The sequence below is a fragment of the Hemicordylus capensis genome, chromosome 6 (genome assembly GCF_027244095.1).
Source record: "Hemicordylus capensis ecotype Gifberg chromosome 6, rHemCap1.1.pri, whole genome shotgun sequence".
Lineage (NCBI taxonomy): Eukaryota > Metazoa > Chordata > Lepidosauria > Squamata > Cordylidae > Hemicordylus > Hemicordylus capensis.
The window spans coordinates 80,917,629-80,939,199 of record NC_069662.1 but is presented as its reverse complement, the minus strand read 5'-3'; the positions used below and the strand labels follow the sequence as shown (position 1 = coordinate 80,939,199).

Sequence of the window (21,571 nt, the reverse complement as noted above, 5' to 3'; positions counted from 1 at the left end):
AGCTAAAGCTTAAAAAAAAAAAAATCTTAGCCAGAAGGAAGCTCATTCAGAAGAATCTACATTTCCACCTCTTGGCAAAATGCCAGCTAAGCGGGAGTCACTTAGGTATTCATGGGAACCGTATTTTACAGCGTTGGTCCTGCCACATTGTTTCTAACCAAATAAACACATTTTGGACTGGTGCAAATAAACCCAGGCTGTGTGGCGGTTTAAAATTGGAGTGATCAGAAGCTCTCTGCTCATATAGCTAGCTGGTTGAGGTGGATGTCCGGAACCACCTGTTTGGCGTACCACTGCAAACCCATGGTGGCAATTGTTGAGATTATTTTTCCCTTAAAAAATAACTTCATCCCAGAGTGTATCACTTCAGACTTCAGGTGGAGTCTTGCATGATGAAATGCTGCTCCATTAAAAAAAAAAAAAAAAGCCTCCACATAGAAAACTAGCAATTTCCCTGGCGTACTGTGTGTAGGTATTTTTAATGTGCTTCGGTGGCAGCTATCTCCTGTCTGGTGCAGTCCAGACACTGACATGCTACCTCATCAAGAACTAGACCTAAGTTGCTTAGTAGAAAAAGCTCCATTGAATAGTCAGAAATAACTGCGCGAAGCAGTGTGTTGATGCTCACCATGCATTTGCTTGTTGCTTCAAGCTGCTTCCATAACCAAATAAAACAAAAGGCCAAAAGACTGCATGCAGTTCCTTAAATGATAAACAGAGATAATATATCAACAATAAAAATAATCAGTTGTCCAGATCATTATTCCTATTTTTGATCTTACCATTTTGTGCCTCAGCAGAGATGTGGAAATAATGGCAACATTTTATGTTGGACTTTGCAAGGGCAGGAAAGTGACCTAGAATTCCAGCTTTCTTCATAAATCAATAGAATGTGTTGGTTGGGAAAGGTTTAGTCTCTCCTGTGCAAACTTGGCAAAGAGGCACCTTTTTACCATGGTGATTCTCTTTATTTAGCAGAGGGAGAGTAACTGGCCCTATCCACTCCCAGCATAGTCCCTCGAGTGCGTGTTGCTGGGGTCTATCTTATGTTTCTTTTTAGATTGTGAGCCCCATTCATTCATTCATTCATTCATTCATTCCTCTGTGTAAACCGCTTTGAAAACTTCTTTTGAAAAGTGGTATGTAAATATTTGTTGTTGTGATTGTTGATATTAAAGTTTCATGGAATTTGACATTACATGTAATCCCTCATTACTGTATTTTGGGGTTGAAATCAGGGTGGATTTGATTTAAATCACAATTTAAATCACTAGCAGGGTGGATAAAAATCAATGATTTTTTTAAAAAAATAAAAAAATCCGATTTAAATTAAAAAATCCGATTTAAATCAAAAAAATTTGATTTTTTTTTAAAAAATCATTGATTTTTATCCACTCTGCTAGTTATTTAAATCGTGATTTAAATTGTGATTTAAATCAGTTTGATTTAAATCAAATCCACCCTGGTTGAAATGCCACTATGCATAAGTTTTAAAAAATTGTTTAAAGGCGCCTGCGGCATTTACGCTAATGCAGTGCTTACGTGTGAAAAACGGGCTGGAAGGAGGCACGGCAGCAGCACAGCAGGGCGAGAGGCTCCAATTGGCCAAGAGGGAGCTGCCGCCGGAGGCAGAGCAGTAGGCAATGGCAGAGGAGGAGCAGCAGTGATAGAGCAGCTGGGCCTTTCTGGCCCCGGGTTTCTTGCTCCTCCCCGCCTTTCATTTTTCATGGCTGTTTGGGCTCTGTTGTGGGGGGGATTTTGGCCCTTTGCTCTCTCTCCCAACGAGGTTTGCTCAGGCAGGGGTAGCCAGATTGGGCTCGCAGTGCAGCACTTTTAGAAGTTGTGCAAATGGCTTGGTTTAGCTGCAGCATTTATGCCAATGGGGCGTTTCTGACCATTTGAAAAATATTTCCAGCCTTTTTTCTTCAGTGCAGTGTTTACGCTGATGGGGTGTTTTTGCTGGAAAATATGGTAACTGTAAATGGAAAAGAGGACTAGGTACTAATATTTCAAACAAAACTTGTATTTAACTCTATAATATGTTCCAAAAGTCACTGAATATTTGAGACTGCAATTGTGATCCCATTTACACTAGAAGCTGCTATTGAACTTACTTCAGAGTGAACTTTGGAGAGAGCTTCTGTAAATTCAGTAACACTTGATATTGTACACCATCATGATGGCATGTGACATACTTGCTTGGGTAGGAACAATTGTTGGAGGTGCAGAGAGTAGAGGTAAATCTTTCTGGCTGACATCTAGACTAACACACAAGTGCAGCGAACAAAGCTGCACGCACTCACAAAAAAGTCATGTAGCTGAATGAATGCTCACAAGTTGTTCAAACTCTTGAGTTCAAACTTTTGACTCCAGTAAGGATAGCAGATAGCTTTGCAGCATTCCTTGCCACATACATGGGTAGAGGAAGAGGTTTCACAGCAGAAGCACCACCACAGATTGCACAAACACACTCTGTTGTACCAATGCAATGCTAGTCTGGAACACAAGCTCTCCATTTATTTAATTTTTATTATTTCCCCCTTTTTCCTTTATTGCAATAAAGTTATAGCATATAAACATAATTAAGGGTGATAATAATACAGGTAAATATAACTAATAAAGCGGGGGGTGGGAGAGAAATTAGAAAAAATCCTTTATCACAGCTTAATAAAGATAGGATACAACCAACACAGGATAATGTAAAAATAAATAAATAAATAAATAAATAAATAAATAAGAAAAGAGATTTATGTTTTTTAACCACCTTTCAGGATATTTGGCTTATGTTTCAAAGCACAAACAGCCATGAAAAAAAAACTCAGTTCAAATGCAGACAAAGAACACATATCAGTAATCCAAAGTTGTAATTCAAGAGTAAATTTGTCCTTTCAGTGTTGTATTGTAATCCTTTTGGCAACACTCCAAGCATGAAGAATCCACAGTTCTTGATGTAGTGCTAAATTCCATATGCTGGGGATATACCCCAGCAATACATGAATGTCGTTAACAGACAATGATAGCTGCAATGTCATATTGGCTACCTTATGAATTTCAGACCAAAATGGTGCAATAATGGGACAGGATCAAACCATATGTGTAAGTGTATCCTCATACAAATTACATCTCCAACATGTAGCAGTCTGCAACTATCCCTTTTTAAACGTTCTCTGAGAATAGAGAATGGAGTAGATAGACATGGAATAAAATTTTCTGATGTATTAGCCACATTTTAAGATCTAAAAAGGCATGTTTCATTGCCTTCCGTGACCCAGCATTGCGGCTTCAGCCTTAGGTGTATTTAGTAAATGTTCCAATCTAATAATAAAGATGGAATTTCAGAATCTGCAATTGTATCAAGTACTGTGACAAATGTTTTAGCTGTATAAACTGCCAGCTAGCATTTGAAGGTATATCAAATTCAGCTCTCAAAGTGTCAAATGATTTAAAAACAGCTCCAGAAGATATCAATTGATCTAATGTGGTGACGTTGTGAGAGGCCCAGGTGGCCCAATAAAGAATTACTAGCAAGCTTTAAACTGGGATTCACCCACAAGTGAATCCACGTGTAAGCTTTTCATGCTGAATAGGATCAAAGCCATATCTGTAACCGGGATTCTCCATATATGCCTTTCCACTTTAATTAAACATTTAATAGTAAGCCAGTGGTTCTAACACCATATTGAGAAAAAGAGGAGAAAAAGGACATTTTTTTGGTGTTTGCTCTGTTCTAGCCTAATTAAGGGGGATAATATACCATTGGTGATAACTTGTAAATAAGGAGACCTGTATAATATAGGAGCCCAAGTTAAACAAAACAAAACTTGGGGGAAAGCCAAATTTGATAAAAACATGTTTCAAGAACCCCAGATGGACCATATCAAATGCCTTCTCTGCATCTAAAGAAATTATAGTGGCCAGGTCTTGTCTCTCCGAGGACAGAGCAACAATCTGATATTGTCTTATCCTTGATGATCAGATATAAATCTGGTCTGAATGAGACCAGTAATGGTGGGAAGCACAGTCTGTACCCATTATGTCAGCGTAGCTATCCGTATCTTAGCATCAACATTTAACAAAGAGATTGGTCTATTGCTAGTACATAATTCAGTCTCTTTACCGGGCTTAAGAAAAACCATTATATACACTTGGTTAAAAGGAGGGATATGTTTATTTTAAAAAGCATCATAGTAGACCTCCAGTAAGATTGGAGCCAAGAAACTATTCTATTTCTTGTAAAAGTCTACGGAAAATCTGTCTCAGGGGCCCTACCGGAATTCATGAATGTAATTGTGGCTGTTATCTCCTGTAGAGAAAGGGGTGCAGCTAAAAGATTGATTTGATCTTGTGTTAGATGTGGAAGATGCACCTGTTGCAAAAAGCTATCTGTATCTGCGTCAATATCAGACTTATTACAGGCTGGAGTAAAACAAACAAAAAAAAAACCTGCTGGTTTATTAATTCAGAATCTATATAAACATTGCTTTGAGTATTGTGAATAGAAGTGATAATGTTTCACTGTTTTAACTGCTTCAACCTGGAAGCTAAAGGTTTACCGCTACCCCCACACCCCAATCTAGATCACACTCTTGAACTCATACCACACTTAAGGTTTATATGTCAGATTTTAGTCTAGCAGATATATGGCATCTTCTCAATCCTTCTCAGTGAGAATATACCTTTCTTTCTCCTGTTTATAAAAATTGTTTTAGCCTGGCTTATTTTTTTGATATCTCGTTCCTTAGTGTCCCAGGTTCAGGCATGTAATATTGATGTCATAGAAATCTCAGATCATGCCCCTGTTAAGATGGTTGTTCATTTGGAAAGTTGCCCTAATACCTCATTCAGGTGGTATATGGATGTATCCCTGCTGAATTATCTTCAATTTACTAGACAAATGGAATCGGAAATGGAGGATTTTTTTTTATTTTAACAGGGGCTTCATTACATCATTATCATTGGTTTGGGATTCTTTTAAAGCATTTTTACTGGGCCAGATCATTGCTTATAATTCATACCAAAAAAGGCAACAAAAAGGGCTCAGATGGTATATCTTGTGCAGCAAGTTAAAGACTTATCCATCCTTTGTGTTATGTAGAACTTTTCTTAGGGCTAAATATGAACTTAAGTTGTATTCTTTAGAACCTGAATTTTTGTTGAATTGTACTAGGCAAAGATATTGCGGGTGGGGGTATGGATCTAGTAAACTTCTAAGCTCTCCATTTAGCTGAATCAGCTAGTGCAACATTATTCTGGATGATCAAAAGACTCATGTCTTCTGAAATTGTTCAAAAATTGCTTGTTAGAAACTCATATATTCATCCCTCATCAACCGCGTGGGTTCTGTTCCAGCAAAATGAACTGACAAACTGGGATTTGGTTTCTGTAATCTGATTCATCTATACTATATATAGAGAAAGAAGTGGAAAATATGTTTCTAAGGAAGTTTGCTTTATTGGTTTTGGAAGAACAAAATAAACTAATATTTTATTGTATGGTTTGTCTTTTTTAGTGTGTTTGGTTTATCTTGTAATCAGTTAACATTTTTAAGAAAGAAGGCTTAGTAAGGTAGCATTTGTAAACCGCCCAGAGATGTAAGTTTTGGGCAGTATAAAAATGTGTTAAATAAATAATAAAATAAATAAATAAATAAATTTTGTTAGCAACAAAGTTTAGACAAGTGGGAAAGAAAGGGAGGGGCATACGTTGTAACAAAAAGTGCTATGATATTATCCATGTTACTGATACTTTAGTTTGGTCCTCACCACGTTTTATCATTTCTAGGATCCAAAAATGTATGTACAAACGGTATTGGATGTTCATAAGAAATACAATGCACTGGTCATGTCTGCATTCAACAACGATGCTGGTTTCGTGGCTGCACTAGATAAGGTAAGTAGGTATATTGATTTAAAACTCTGTAGTCACCATTGATATTAATGGTTTTGAAGACTGATGAAAGTTTTATTTTCTTCTTTTTTGCAGGCTTGTGGTCGATTTATAAATAACAATGCAGTGACAAAAATGGCCCAGTCATCCAGTAAATCCCCAGAGCTGTTGGCACGGTATTGTGACTCTTTACTGAAGAAAAGGTGCGTGTTCCAAGAGAAATTCTGTGATCTCCCAAGAAATTAATTTTCTAAAATAAAATTGTAAGGCAAACCCCATTATACGTGAAACCGCTATTTACGGGTGTCTAATTGACACCCAATTTCATTATCTGGGGATACGAAAGGGTTAAAACCCACATATCCATGGTTCCTAGAGGGCTTGGAAGTGACTGCGGAGATCATGTCCAGCCACCATTTTGTAAGGAGGAGCCATTTTGCTGCTCATTTCTTTTTTTAAATTGTTGGGTTTTTCCCCTGTGCTTTTTTTGCGGTGTTGGGGGGCATTTTGTGGTTCTGGGGGTTATTCCTGGGCACATGTAGACCCTGTGGTGCACGGTACAGCAAACAATTTCAGTGATTTCCACCTTTTTTGCTCTTTGCAATTTTTTAACCTTTTTTGTCAATTCTGGAACTTAACCCCAATCCTCATAAGCATAATGCCTCGTTACTCACGAGAGCGGAGTCCAAGAGCTGGGGAGCCTACACTAATACACTGGTCATGTTCAGTTCTAAGCAGTTTCTGCACTTTTTCGTATTCTCAGAGCCCCCTAATAATTGTTCCAGCACTGAAGCGATGCCTCTCCCATTTATTCCTAATGCAAGAGGCGTCGCTTCAGCGCTGATATAATTCTTAGTCACCATAAAGGCTCTGAGTATTTGGTAACTGGAAGTTGCTTAGAACTGGATGAAACCATAGTAGGCTCTTGAACCAGTGGGCTGCTATGCCTTATGTATTTAGGGTCTTTAATGAGTCTTTAATGAGGGTTTAATCTTGCAGAGTCTAGGAAGATCCTGCATTTCAAGTAACTGCAGGACTTCTCACAGCAGTGAAAGGAGTACATCAGGGACCAAACAAGCTGGAGATCTCTACCCACTTTTTCCTTTGGGGAGGCTATGAATTGGTTTCTGGAATATTTCCATTAACACAATGCTAGGGAATTGTCAGATGCTGTTCAACTATTCTAAACTGCCCTGAATCTTTAAGATGGCTTTTGGCTGGCTAAGTAATTGAATTAAAGGTAATAAATGTTTTTACTATGGAAACTGCCCCATGTTGTTTGTGTGAAAATGTGAAGAAGGGTTCATAAATTGTAGATGGTAAACATGCTGTGAATTATAACATAATGGATTCACTTTTGACTGCAGCTCGAAAAATCCAGAAGAAGCTGAGCTTGAAGACACACTCAACCAAGTGGTAAGGTTCTTGCATATAAGGTTGTCTTCTGCATTCAAGTAGTAATTTAATTTTTGCAGGCTGCTTCAAAGTGAAAATTGAAGGTTGAGGGAATAGTGAAGGAATATCCTCAGTTTTGGTGCTTACATCGTAATAATTTAGAACAAACCTTTTTTTAATTTTTAAATTAAAGTGAGCTGCACTAATTTATAGAAATTCCTGTTGATTTAAATGCATACTGTGCTGGCTGTCCTTGAAAAAACCAAAAAGCCCCTTTATACTTTTTTAAAGTTATGGAATTGAATACTTGCCTGATTTAGTGAGGGAGAAGTTGTGGATGCCTATGAGTGCTTTTGAATCCTGTTTGTGTTGTTTGAAAATAAATATTAAAAATCTGTGTTCTTTTTAGATGGTGGTTTTCAAGTATATTGAAGACAAGGATGTATTTCAAAAATTCTATGCCAAAATGTTGGCAAAGCGACTTGTACACCAGAACAGTGCTAGTGATGATGCTGAGGCAAGCATGATTTCCAAACTCAAGGTGATTTGTGTCTCTTATTTTTTCCTTATTTCTAGGACCACACTGAAAATTGATGCTGATAAATTGCATAAGCTTGCATTGTGCTGGTTGAAAATGTCTGCTTGAAAGAGTGGATTTTTTTAAATGTTCTGTGATACTTTCATTTTGTTTCCTGTTGCTGGAATGAGATGAGTGTAAAAACAGTTTCCCTGCACACGGTCAGCTTCCAAATCCAAGGGAGCAAATTGCTGAAACTTCTCACTCATCTCCACAGTGAACATTTATGCGAATCACCAAAGCTAATATATAAACGCCTCTCTCCGGACTGAAGAACTTGACTACCCTGCTGTGTGGCAGTTTGTATAAATTCCATTGCACAGCAACTGACCTGTTCATTTGCAGCAGCCACCATGCAGAGAACTGGTCCCTTTTCAGGCCTTTGCAAAGATTTTGCAAAGCAGTCTGATCCTGCACTTGGTGGCTCTTGCACACAAACAGGTTGCCAGTAGTTGATAACAGCTACATACATTTAATAGAATTAAAAGCTAGGTAGCTACTCTTTTTTTATTAGGATCGACTAAAATATCACAATGTAGTCATCAAGTTTTTTAAAATACTTATTAAAGCTGGATATTAAGCAAAACAAAAGAAAAAGCAGGGCAGGGAGGGTAGAGGAGACTAACTTTGGCATAATCATTACTAATTACTGATTATTAATTATTTGATCATTATTAAATTATCATTGTAAATAATAATGGAAGACTCCCCAGGTTGTCTCTAATTTGCATTATCTTACAATCTTAATTTCTGCTAATAAGTAACTACATTTCTTTTGCTTTTCTCTACATTTTTTCTCCCTGCTTAATTTTTATTATTTTATTTATGATTTATTAATTTTTAAATTGCCTAACCCAGCTGGCTCTAGGTGGTTCATATAAATAAAGCAGAGAAAAGTAAAATAACCCATTAAATACTATTAAAATTCAAATGGTTTAAAACAGTTTAAAAATCTCTAAAGGCCAGGCTAAGAAGATGTGTGTTTAAGGCTCTTTTAAAGGCTAGTAAAGATCTTAAGCCTCTAATATCTTTCTTTCTTTCTTTCTTTCTTTCTTTCTTTCTTTCTTTCTTTCTTTCTTTCTTTCTTTCTTTCTTATATCCCGCTCTTCCAAGAAGCTCAGAACCATAACATGGTTATTTTTATTCTCACAACCACTCGGTGAGGTAGGTTAGACTGAGAGATACATGACTGGCCCGGAGTCAGGGAGCTCATTCTGCAGCCCAGGAACAGCTACAGAGAAGGCCTGACCTCAAGTCGCCACCATGCGAGCTGGAGACAGACCTCTTTTTATGAACTTAATGTGTGGTGGGGAATCTAACCCGGTCCTAGGCCTTTTAGTGCTTTGAAGGCAATTACCAGCACTTATTTTGCCCAGGAACACATCAGCAGCCAGTGCAACTGTTTTAAAATTGGCATAATATGGTTTCTCCAAGAAACTCTGGAGGCCAATCTGGCTGCTACATTTTTGAACTAACTGAAGTTTTCAAATTTCATATAAAGGCAGCCCCACAAAGAGTGCATTGCAGTAGTCAAGCCTAGAGGTCACCAGTGAGTGAATCACTTTTGAGATCATTCTCTTGAAGGAATGGGTGCAGCTGTTGTAGTGCCTGAAATTGATAGAGAGTGTTCCTGGCCGTAGCCTCGGCCTGAGACACCAGGATGAGGCCTAGGTCCAGAAGCTCACCCAGACTACATACCAGTTCGTTTGGTGCGAGTGCAGCCCCACCCAGAACCGGATGTTCAATTACATCTCTTGAATTATGACCCCTTACCATGAGTATCTCCATCCTGTTTGGATTTAACTTCAATTTAGTATCCCTCATCCATCTTATTACTGTCTGTAGGCAGGTATTTAGGGAGACTATGCCATTTTTAGCCTACTTTCCAGTAGGCTTATGATATCACCCGGCTTTCTTTGTGTGTCCGTCCATCCATGTGTGCCCCCCGCCATCAACTTCTCAATGCCTGGACCAATATGAATCAAATTGGGTACAGTTGAAGGGACTCATAGGGACACCTCAATAGTGTAGTTTTGTGATGTCATTCATCCCGATCCAAGATGGTGGACATGTGAACTTTTGAGGTGCAAGTGGGCTAACTTGTCAACTGCCTGATTTGAACCAAATTTGCTACAACTGTAGGGACACATAGGGATGCCCAAATAGTATGGTGTGTGATGATGTCATCCACTCCAATTCAAAATGGCGGCTGTGTGAACATCTGAGGCACAAGCAGGCTAATTTGTGGACTGTCTAACCAATTTAAACCAAATTAGGTACAGTTGCAGTGAGTGACACACAGGGTCACCTCAGTGGTGTAGTTTGTGATGATGTCATCCACACCAATTGAAGATCACGGACGGGTAAACTTTTGAGGCGCAAGTAGGCTAACTTGTAAACAGCTTAACTGATTTAAACCAGAATTGATGCAGCTGTAGGGATACATAGGGACACCTCCAATGGCATAGTTTGTGATGATGTCATCCACCCCAATCCAAGATGATGAATGCATGAATGTTTGAGGCGCAAGTGGGCTAACTGGTGGACTGTCTAAATGATTTGAACCAAATTACATACAGTTGTAGTGAGTGGCACACAGGGACACCTCAATGGTGTAGTTTGTAATGATGTCATCCACCCCAATTCAAAATGGTGAACACGTAAACTTTTGAGGTGCAAGTGGGCTAACTCTTGAATCGCTTAACTGATTCGAACCAAATTTGCTACAGCTGTAGGGACACTTCAATGATGTTGATTGTGATAATGTCATCCACTCCCATTCAACATGGCGGCCACATGAATATCTGAGGTGCAAGCGGGGTAATTTGTGGACTGCCTAACCCATTTGAACCAAATTGGGTACAGTTGCAGTGAGTGACACACAGGAACACCTCAGATGTCGTCAACCCCAATACAAGATGGCGGACATGTAAACTTTTGAGGCACAAGTGGGCTAACTTATAAACAGCTTAACCATAGGGATGCCCCAATGGTGTAGTTTGTGATGATGTCATCCTCCCTGATGACATGATGATGGTGGACGTGTGAACCTTTGAGCACAAGTGCACAATTTGAACCAAATTTGGTACAGTTGTAGTGAGTGACACAGGGTCACCTCAATGGTGTAGTTTGTGATGATGTCATCCATGATCCAAGATCGTGGACACTTGAACATTTGAGGCACAAGAGATCTAACTTGTGGAACTCAATCTGAACCAAATTTAGTCCGGTTGTAGCGACAGTGAAAGGAAAGTAGGCTGATTAATTCTTACTAGAACAACTTGTCTGATACTGGTATTACAGAGAAATAGATTTGGGTATCCTCAACATATTGATAACACCCTGCTCCAAATCCCCTGATGATATCACCCAGTGGTTTTACGAACATGTTAAAAAGCATTGGAGATAGGATGGAGCCCTAAAGGACACTAGTGGTGTGCATTGCTCCGAACCGGTCCGGATGGGCACGGGGGAGGGGGGAGGTTGTAGCTTTAAGGGCGGGGGGTGCTGCTTCCCCCCCCCCGCTGCTCTTCCCCCTCCGGCGCTGTGGATTTTCCAAAAGGTTTTGGGGCGGCAGCGCTCCTCTCTGCCGCCCTTGGCCCCGTCGTTAGCCCGATAGTGCTTTAACATACCGTACGCATGCGCCCGTTGTGGCACCCGCCACCACGAGCGCTCTGTACGCAGCAGACGTGTGACACGTACGGAGCGTGCACGGTGGCGAGTGCGCACGCGCGCCACAACGGGCGCATGCATATGGTATATTAAAGCACTGTTGGGCTAACGACGGGGCCAGGGGCGGCAGAGAGGAGTGCTGCTGCCCCAAAACCTTTTGGAAAATCCACAGCGCCGGAGGGGGAAGAGCGGCGGGGGGGTAAGTACCACCACCCCGCCCTTAAAGCTACAAACACCCCCCCCCCCCCCGTGCCCGAGCCGCCGGACCAGCTCGGAACCGGACCAGTTCGGAGGCCTCCAGAATGGCCTCCAGACTGGTTCGGGCACACCCCTAAAGGACACCATTAAAAAATCTAGTCTCACAGAGCAACTGTGTCCAAGCAACACCATCTGGAATCTACCCAAGGGATAGGAGCGGAGCTGCTGCAGTTTCCAAATCTGCTGGCGCTCCAGAAGGATTTGATGGTCAATGGTATCAAAAGCCATAAGAACAGTCCTGCTGGTTCAGGCCCAAGGCCTATCTAGTCCAGCATCCTGTTTCACACAGTGGCCCACCTGATGCCTCTGAGAAGCCCACAGGCAAGAGATAAGGGCATGCCCTCTCACTTGCTGTTGCTTCTCTGCAACTGGTGTTTAGAGGCATCATGCCACTTGAGGCTGGAAGTGACCTAGAGTCACCAAACTAGTAGCCACTGATTGACCTGTCTTCCATGAATTTATCTAAGCCCTTTTTAAAGCCATCTGAGGTAGTGGCCATCTTCAAATCATGTGGCAGAAAATTCCCATGTGCTGTGTGAAAAAGTACATCTTTTTGTTGGTACTAAATTTCTTGGCCTTCAGTTTTATGGGATAATCCCTGGTTCTAGTGTTGTGAGACAGGGAGAAAGATTTCTCTCTTATCATGTCTCCCTGTAGTTGCCTCTTCCAAACTAAAAAGCCCCAGATGTAGTAGCCCTGCCTCATAAGGAAGGTCCTTCAGGCCTCTCATCATCTTGGTTTCTCTCTTCTGCACCTTTTCCAGTTCTACAATGTCATTCTTAAGATACAGTGACCAGAACTTTATGCAGTACTTCAAATGTGGCTACACCATATATTTGTATAAGGGAACTATAATATTAGCATTCTTATTTTCAGTCCCCTTCCTAGTGATCCCTAGCAGGGAATTTGCCCTTTTCACAGCTGCCATGCACTGAGCCAACACTTCAGTCGAGCTGTCTGCCATGACGCCAAGATCTCTCTCCTGGTCCGTCACTGATATTTCAGACCCCATCAATGTATTTGTAGGGTGTTTTTAAAATAAAAAATAAAAAAATACCCGAAATAGTTTAGTGTCATCTGCAAATTTGACCACTTCGCTGCTTACCCTAACTTCTAGATCATTTATGAACAAGTTAAAGAGCACTGGTCCCAGTACTAATCCCTGGGGGACCCCACTTTTTACTTGCCTCCTTTGTGAAAACTGTCCATTTACTCCTACCCTCTGTTTCCTGTCCTTAACCAGTTACCAATCTACACATGAACTTGTCCCCTTATCCCATGATTGCTAAGTTTATTCAAGAGCCTTTGATGGGGAACTTTGTCAAAAACCTTTTGGAAGTCCATGTATACTATGTCAACCTGATCACCTTTATCCACATGCTTGTTGACACTCTCAAAGAACTCCAAAAGGTTAGTGAGGCAAGACTTGCCCTTGCAGAAGCCATCCTGGTTCTCCTTCAGCAACGTCTGCTCTTCTATATGTTTTAACAATTTTTGTCCTTAAATATGCCTTGCATCCATTTACCCAGCATAGAAGTTAAGCAATCCCACCTGTAGTTTCCTGGATCGCCCCGCCTCCTCACCCCTGACCATCACTTTTTGAAAATCGAAGTTATATTAGCAACATTGGTTCTGGCAATTTGTTAATTTCTTGTTTTTTAAGATCATTTTGACCATTTTCTCTTGTCACCTCAATTCGGCCCAGTTCTTCAGCCTCCAAGCCTGAGAAACTCAATTCTGGAGAAGGTATATGGTCAGTATCCTCTGCCATGAAGACAGATGCACAGAACTCATTCAGCTTCTCGGCAATCTGTGTATCCTCCTTAATAATCATGATCTAAGGGTCCAACTGCCTTCTTGGCAGGTTTTCTGCTTCTGATATATTTAACAAAGTTTTTGTTATTCTCCTTGACACTTCTAGCTATATGCTTCTCATAATCTCTTTTTGCATCCTTTATTGTCTCCTAGTATTTCTTTTGCCTGACTTTGTTCCTTTCTGTTCTCTACATTTGTGTAGGATTTCCATTTTATGAAAGAATTCTTCTTTCCTTTTTATAGCTTCCCTGACTCTGCTTGTTAGCCATGCTGGTGTCCTCTTGAACTTGTTGATATCTTTCCTTCTTCTTGGTATACATTCCAACTGAGCTTCTATTATTGTGGTTTTAAATAAGTTCCATGTTTTCTGGAGTGATTTGACCCTGCTGATTTTCCCTTTCAGCTTTCTTTTTACCAATACCTTCATTTTTGAGAGGTTTCCTCTTTTGAAGGCCAACACATTTGGACTTCCTTCACAATGCTTCACTTGCATATAAGCTGAACTGGATCACACTATGGTCACTGTTCCCTAATGATTCTACAACTCTGGCATCCTCACACCAGGGCACCACTTGGGATTAAGTCAAAAGTCTCCTCTCTGATTTGTTCGGTGGCCAACTGTTCTAAGGTGCAGTCATCTAGCATGTTTAGAAATTTGGCACCTTTGTCAACACCCACACATGAATTTGCCCAGTCTGTGTGAGGGTAATTGAAGTCATCCATTATTACAGCTTTGTCTCTGATGCCTCTCTGATTTGCTTCTCCAACTTCCAGGTCGTTCTCAGTATTTTGATTTGGAGGGCGATAGCACATCTCTGGTAACACATTTCCTTTCAGTCCTTGTATTGTCACCCATAATCATTTTGTGGAGGATTCCAGTCTTCCTAGGTTTTCTAGCTTGTTGGATTCTATCACTTCTTTAATATACAGTGTTACTCCACCCCTAATCCACCCCTTCCTGTCCTTTCTGTAGAGTTTGTCTCCAGGAATAACAGTGTTCCCTCTAGTTCTCATTGTTCCACCAAGTTTCTGTTAAGCCCATTATATCTATGTTTTGATTAGCAACCAAGCACTCCAGCTTGCCCATCTTGGCTTGGAGGCTTCTGACATTGGTATATAAACACAATACACAGAGTCTCTTACTTGGCGTTGGTGTATGCTATCTCCCTTACTTTCATTTTACCTTTCTGACCAGCTGTTGTGTTCTTCCGTTTGCTCTACTCCTGGTTCTATTCTGTCCCCTTCTAGTTTATCTGAAATGTTTGCACCCTTGCACCTTAGGAAATTTTGCTTGCCAAACCAGATACCACCCATTTCCTGTTGGCAATCCTCCAGGTATCATCTTTAGAGCTGCTCTGCGACCTTTTTTATTTTAAGCACCAACAGCCTGGTTCCATCTTGGTTCAAGTGGAGCCTGTCCCTTTTGTACAGACTTTGCTTGCCACAAAAAGTATCCCAATGCCCAAGAAATCTAAACCCCTCCTCCCAGCACCACCATCTCATCCACACATTGAGACCCGTCAGCTCTGCCTATCTCACTGGCCCCATATGTGGAACAGAGTAGCATTGAGAGAATGCTACTCTGGGGATCCTGGACTTAATCTGCTACTTAGCAGCCTAAATTTGGTTTCCAGGACCTTCCAACTGCATTTCCCCAACATTGATTTATTTATTTAACATATTTCTTAGCACCCGAAACTTGCGTCTCTGGGCAGTTTATAATTAAAATCATTTCACTATTAAAATCATTAACATTAAAATCATTTAAAACCCAACATTAAAAGTACTAAAAACTATAAATCTAATCAAAAGCCTTGGCGAACACATATGTCTTCAGTGCCTTTTTTAAAGTTGCCAGAGATGGGGAGGCTCTTATTTGAACAGGGAACACATTCCAAAGCCCAGGGGCATCAACAGAGAAGGCCTGTCTCAGAGTATCTACCAGACGAGCCAGTGGCAATGGTAGACGAACTTCTCCAGATGATCTCAACAGGCGATGGGGTTCATAGCAAAGAAGACATTCTCTTCAATATCTAGGGCTTAAGCTGTTTAGGGCTTTATAGCACCTTGTTTTTTGCCCGGGAACATATCGGCAGCCAGAGTTGCTCTTTCAGTGCAGGAGTAATATGGACTCTCCGAGATGACCCAGGGACCAACCTGGCTGCCACGTTCTGAACCAACTGCAGTTTCCAGATGACATACAAAGGCAACCCCACGTAGAGTGCATTGCAGTAGTCCAGCCTGGAGGTTACCAGCAGATGTACCACCATTCTGAGGACATTCATCTCAAGAAATGGACACAGCTGATGTATCAGCCGAACCTGAGACACTAGGGAGAGGTTCAGATCCATAAGCACTCCCAGACTGTGTACCTGTTCCTTGTCGAGGAGTGTGACCCCATACAGAACCGGCAGATCAAAATCATCTCACAATTATGCTGGTCTTGGACCGTAAAAAAGATGATTGATTTAATCATCTCCCGAGTTCCAACACCACACAATAAGTACCTCCATTTTATCTGGATTCAGCCTCAGTTTGTTAGTCCTCATCCAGCCCACCACCACCTCCAAGTAGGCATTTAAGGAGGTTATGCCTTCTCCTGATGATGTTGACATGGAGAAATATATTTGGGTGCTATCAGCGTATTGATAACACCCTGCACCAAATCTGATGATCTCTCCCAGCAGCTTCATGTAGATGTTAAACAACATCAGAGACAGTATGGAGCTCTGAGGGACACCATACAAGAGTTCAGATTTTGAAGAACACAGTCTCCAAGAGACACCATCTGGAATCTGCCCGTGAGGTAGGAGCAGAACCACTGCAAGGCAATGCCTCCCACCCTCAATCCCCTCAGATGTTCCAGAAGGATACTATGTTCAATATTACTGAAGGCTGCCGAGAGAGCCAAAAGAACCAACAGAGTCACATTTCCTCTGTCAATTCCCAGTTGGAAATTATCCATCAGGCTGACCAAGGCAGTCTCGACCAGTATTCCCTCTAACAGAGATTCCCAGAAGTTGTTGACTACAACTCAGTCCCCAGCTGCAATGGCTTTTACATGGAGATTATGGGAGTTGTAGTCAACAACATCTGGGAATCCCTGTTAGAGTTCAGGTTTTGGTCTCCACCCAAAAGCCAGTTTGAAATGGATCTAGATCATCAGTTTCCTCTGAGACCACCTGGAGTTTGGAGGCCACCACCCTCTCAATCACCTTGCCCAGCCATGAAAGGTTGGAGACAGGCCTGTATTTGCTTCTCTGTGGGATCCAAGGCAGGCTTCTTCAGAAGCATTCTAATTGCTTCAGACAGGGAGGCATCCTCCCCTTCCTCAGAGAAGTATTTATAATCTGTCAGACCCTTTACAACAGCCTACCTGACAGATAGTATAAGCCATGTTGAGCAAGGATCAGGAGAACTGGTGGTAGGCCGCACCATTCCAACCAACTTGTCTACATCCTCAGAAGTCACAAACTGAAACTGATCCAAGGTCATCACATAAGAGGAGCTGCTAGACACCTCGAGATCAGACACTAACAATTGTGGAGTTTGAATCTGTTGGCCCAAATACAAGAGATTTTGTCCACACAAAAAACTGTTTTTTAAAAAAGTTGCAGTGAGTAAATTGTTGGTTCCAAGTACAGATTCAAGGGGCACACACTAGCCTCCTCACAACCCTGAACAACTCTGCCAGACATGATCTTGTGGGCGCAATACGGGCAGAAAAGAATCGCTTCTTTGTTGCACATATCACCTGAGCATATATCTTCAAATCCACTCTATGTAATAATCTGTCCGATTCGAGTTGAGTCTTTCTCCACGTGTGCTCTAGTCGTCTACCTCACTGTTTCAGCCCCCATAGTTCTTCCATATGCCAAGGGGCCAGTTTTGAAGCAGGTCGGAGAGCACACTTCGGAGCAATCGTGTCCACTGCCCTGGTGAGCTGGCTGTTCCAATTCTCCACCAGGGTATCAACAGGGTCACTGGTAGATCCAATGCTAAATCCATCCAAGGTTTCTCAGAATCCTATTGGATCCAATAACCTCAGGTGGACCATCCGAATGGGTCCCTCACCCCAGAGGAGGTGGGACATGATCTTGAGTCCAACCTTAGCCAGATGGTGTTCCGTCCATGACAATGGCGAAATCACAGGAGTCCCCACCCACAGAACACCACCCTGTACAGAATGAAAGACCAGATCAAGCATGTGACCAGCAACATGCATTGGTCCTGAGACGACTTGAGGTAGGCCCATCGTTGTCATGGCCGCTATGAACTCCTGAGCCACTCTGGACAAATTGGTCCCAAAGTGAACATTGAAGTCCCCCACCATCACAAGCCTGGGAGATTCCAATTACAAGACCAAGTCCATCAGCCTAGTTTGGGATTCTGTTGGGCAGTGGGGCGATTGGTACACCAACAGAAGTCTCAGTCTATCCCTGGTCCCCAAACTTAAGTATACACATTCAATAAGGTCAGACACCAACAGGGATCTTGGCAAGAGAGATGATGTTCTTATAGACCACAGTTACTCCATCCCCCACCGTCCCACGTCGCCAACATTGTTGGTGCGGTTGTTCTCAGCTGACTCCTGAGCAGCACTACCTAACAGCCTATCTAGATGCTGAGAGATCCAGAAGAACCAACAGAAGCCTCCTTCAGACATTATGAAAAAGCCTCGCTGTAGCTTTGAAGAGGGAGGAAGTCCCGCCCTCTGCATCATTCGTCCATGCACCCCACCACTCACGGTTTTGACAGGGCTTTTCGAAGAGCCTTACCTGGGATGGCAGGCACATCCATGATTGCAAGGGCACCTTTGCAATCATGGATGAGCCCAACATCACGAGTGATTCAGTGGGGGCAGGACTTCCTCTCCCTTCATAGCTACAGTGGGGCTTTTTCATAGTGTTTGAATTGGGCTAGAATCAGTTTCTTTGCTTTGTAATGGATCTGTGTGTTTCAACTAGTGATGAAGACAAATGTAACAGATTTCATACTTCCAAAAAAGAGAGAAGCCGGGGTTTTTTTGTCTTTAACAACAAGCAAAAATCTGTCTCACAACTTAGCAGAGGCTAATCAAATTATATTTATGTATGACCTTCTGCATTCTTTCCTTAGAATGTTAAAAAAAGTCATCTTTACTTGTGGTGTTCCATTCATTCCAAATGTGTGTCACCTCCCCCCCCCCCCCCGCTTTTTGCATATCATACAACCTGAACAATACGGTAATTCTAGACAAGCTTGCTGACTACTATGTGATATTTTAGTTGGTCCTAAGTATTACCTTGCTTTAACTTTTGGATTCTCCTCCCACCCCCATGGACCAACATGGATACTTAAGGTTTTTTGTTTGTTTGTTTAAATGGAATTTAAAGTGACTGCTGCACCAGGGGATCATTTTTCTTCTTTTACATGTACTGGTCAAAGACTGCAATAAAATTTCTCTATCTTCTGTTACAGTTGTTTGATATCTTAGCCCATTGGGATTATGCAGAGCAGTTAATCAGCCTTGCAGATATTTACATATGAAGCTGCCATATATGGAATTGGACCATTGGTCCATGTAGCTCAATATTATCTCTATCAGTAGTTCCCTCAGAGTCTTGGCAAGAAATCTTTCTCAGCCCTGCCACTTTTTAACAGGAGAGACCAGGGATTTATTTTCGGACCCTTTTGCATGCAAACTATATGGTCTGCTACTGAGCTGTGACCCCTCTTCAATAACCTCATAAAAATCCCAAGTTATATACTTTCTAAAGAGAAGGAAGCTTATGAGACCACCATGTCTGTGTGTATTTGTATGTGTGTTCCTCTGATAAACTTGTGTTTGCAGGACATGGGAGCGGGTCCTAGGGAATCCTGGTGATGGGGTGTGTGTTTGTTTGTTTTGGCCAGTCTGCCATGTTGAAGATAGGCAGCACCCTTCTGAAACCCATGTGCTGACAGTTGGAAATTTTCCAAATTCATAGCACATGAGAGGAAGTCCTAGGCAAGAGTTGTGTAAAAGGCTGAATTACTTTTATTGATTTGATGGTGTTTCTTTTGTGTGTGATCTGTTTGGCAGAACTCTTGTTTGAACAGAGCGTCATTGGTATTATAGCACCTTTAATGACCCTTTAGACTTTGGACTGCTTCAAACATGAAGCAGCCCAACTGAAACCTCAGGGAAATTTAGCAGAGGTTTCTGAAATAAACCCAGAAGGGCACTGCTGACAGTCAGCAGTTTTCGCCCATTTCTCAAAACTGTAGTTTGTAAGTGGCGTGCCTTTCATCTGTCTTCATCTCCCAGGATGGCCCATATGCAGTCCTGGGCTGTTTTGCTCTGCCTTGCTCCTGCTAAGTCCTCTCCCCATCACCCACTTCTCAACTCTTGGTCCCAATTTTACGGCTGCACTGGGCTAGCATCTCTGTGAGTGGTAGCCCTTGGAGGGTGAGCAGTGAAAGAAACATACAACATTTATTATGCCTTGGGGCATAATGCTAAGCCCAGGTATATAAGCGGTCTTCAAACCAGGTCTTGGTTGGGCAAACATAAATAAACCACAATTAGTGCCATGGCATTGATTTGGACAACAAAAGTCACCTCGGTCACATGAAATAAGGCAAGGTTCAGTGTGATATCTGAACTGGCCTTTTAGCTAACTGTTGCCTTTTATAGTAAAGTGTGGTATAATTTTCTAAATGTGGTATTAAGACACGACAGCCTTAATTTAGGGATTTTTTAAAATGTGTAACTGCAGGGCAGGGGCTAGAAGCCACATGGTTCAGATGCCAATTTAAAGACTATCATATGAATTAAGGTGGCAGTCTTTTGTCCCATTGGCTTTACTGCTATACTGCTTTTGAAAAGGATCTGTATTTCATTTAGTTCTGGAGAGGAATTCAAGTTACATTTGAATGGGAGACTACATGTGAGCACTGTTAGATATTCCTCTTAGGGGATGGAGCTGCTCTGGGAAGAGTATCAAGGTTCAAAGTTTGGCATCTCCAAGATAGGGCTGAGAGAGACTCCTGCCTGCAGCCTTGGAGAAGCCGCTGCCAGTCTACATAGAAAATACTGAGCTGTATAGACCAAAGGTCTGACTCTGTATATGGCAGCTTCCTATGTTGATTTTATTCTTCTAAAAAAGAAAAATATTGCTTCTGTTAGAGAATTTGGAAACCGGATCTTGCAATGCATTGTGTGCTTCTTACTCTTTCCTTCAAAATTTACACCATATACTTCTCTTCTGTGATTAATTACAGCAAGCTTGTGGGTTTGAGTATACTTCAAAGCTTCAGAGGATGTTCCAAGATATTGGTGTAAGCAAGGACTTAAATGAACAATTTAAAAAGCACCTGTCCAACTCAGAGCCATTAGATTGTGAGTAAAATTAATGTAACTATTTAAACTCCTGACTTCTTGTTGAATTGCCTGGCTGCCTTATATTCTGTGATATAATGAGCAATTGATGAATCAATGAAATACTTTTTTCATTATGTGTTTGAGAGTTAGTTCTAGTATAATATCATTTAAGAGCCCAGGTTGTGTGTCAGAAGCAGGACCAAGCAAGATGTATCATTGCAGAAGAATTGTCTTGTAGGTCAAGGAAGTCATTTGAACTCATTTAGTTAACGCAGATAAGAGATGTGGTAGGTGTGCTATTTATACATTTGCTGGTTGGTCTGATTTGATCCCACAGATCACATTAGGAATTTGAGGATTTTGCCCAGAGTCTGAAAAACATGTCTGTTTGATATTCCCTAAGACAGGGGTTGGAACTCCTTGGGACTTGGAAGCAACTTTAAAGGGGGCCAGGAGGCAGGGGCTCTATACTTGATGTAAGGTCAGGAGCAGTGGAAGACAGACAGGAATACAGGAGACCAACCACCACCTGGTTCCTCCACTGCTCAGCAAAGCCAAGAGCAGGCACAACAGAGGGGCTTCTTTGGCCAGCAAGCTGGAAGAGAGTTCCCTCTTTGAGACAA

At 41.6% G+C, this 21,571-nt stretch overlaps 1 protein-coding gene across 2 annotated transcripts in view; it reads left to right on the top strand.

Moving 5' to 3' along the window:
• The window catches only part of CUL1 (cullin 1), a 107,237-nt gene that overhangs the window by 78,075 nt on the left and 7,591 nt on the right, over positions 1–21,571 (top strand). For both annotated transcript variants that reach the window (XM_053265739.1, XM_053265740.1), the window contains exons 10-14: positions 5,782–5,889; positions 5,983–6,089; positions 7,254–7,302; positions 7,691–7,822; positions 20,849–20,966. In XM_053265739.1, the coding sequence (XP_053121714.1) occupies positions 5,782–5,889; positions 5,983–6,089; positions 7,254–7,302; positions 7,691–7,822; positions 20,849–20,966 (514 nt within the window). The remainder of the gene's footprint in view (positions 1–5,781; positions 5,890–5,982; positions 6,090–7,253; positions 7,303–7,690; positions 7,823–20,848; positions 20,967–21,571) is intronic.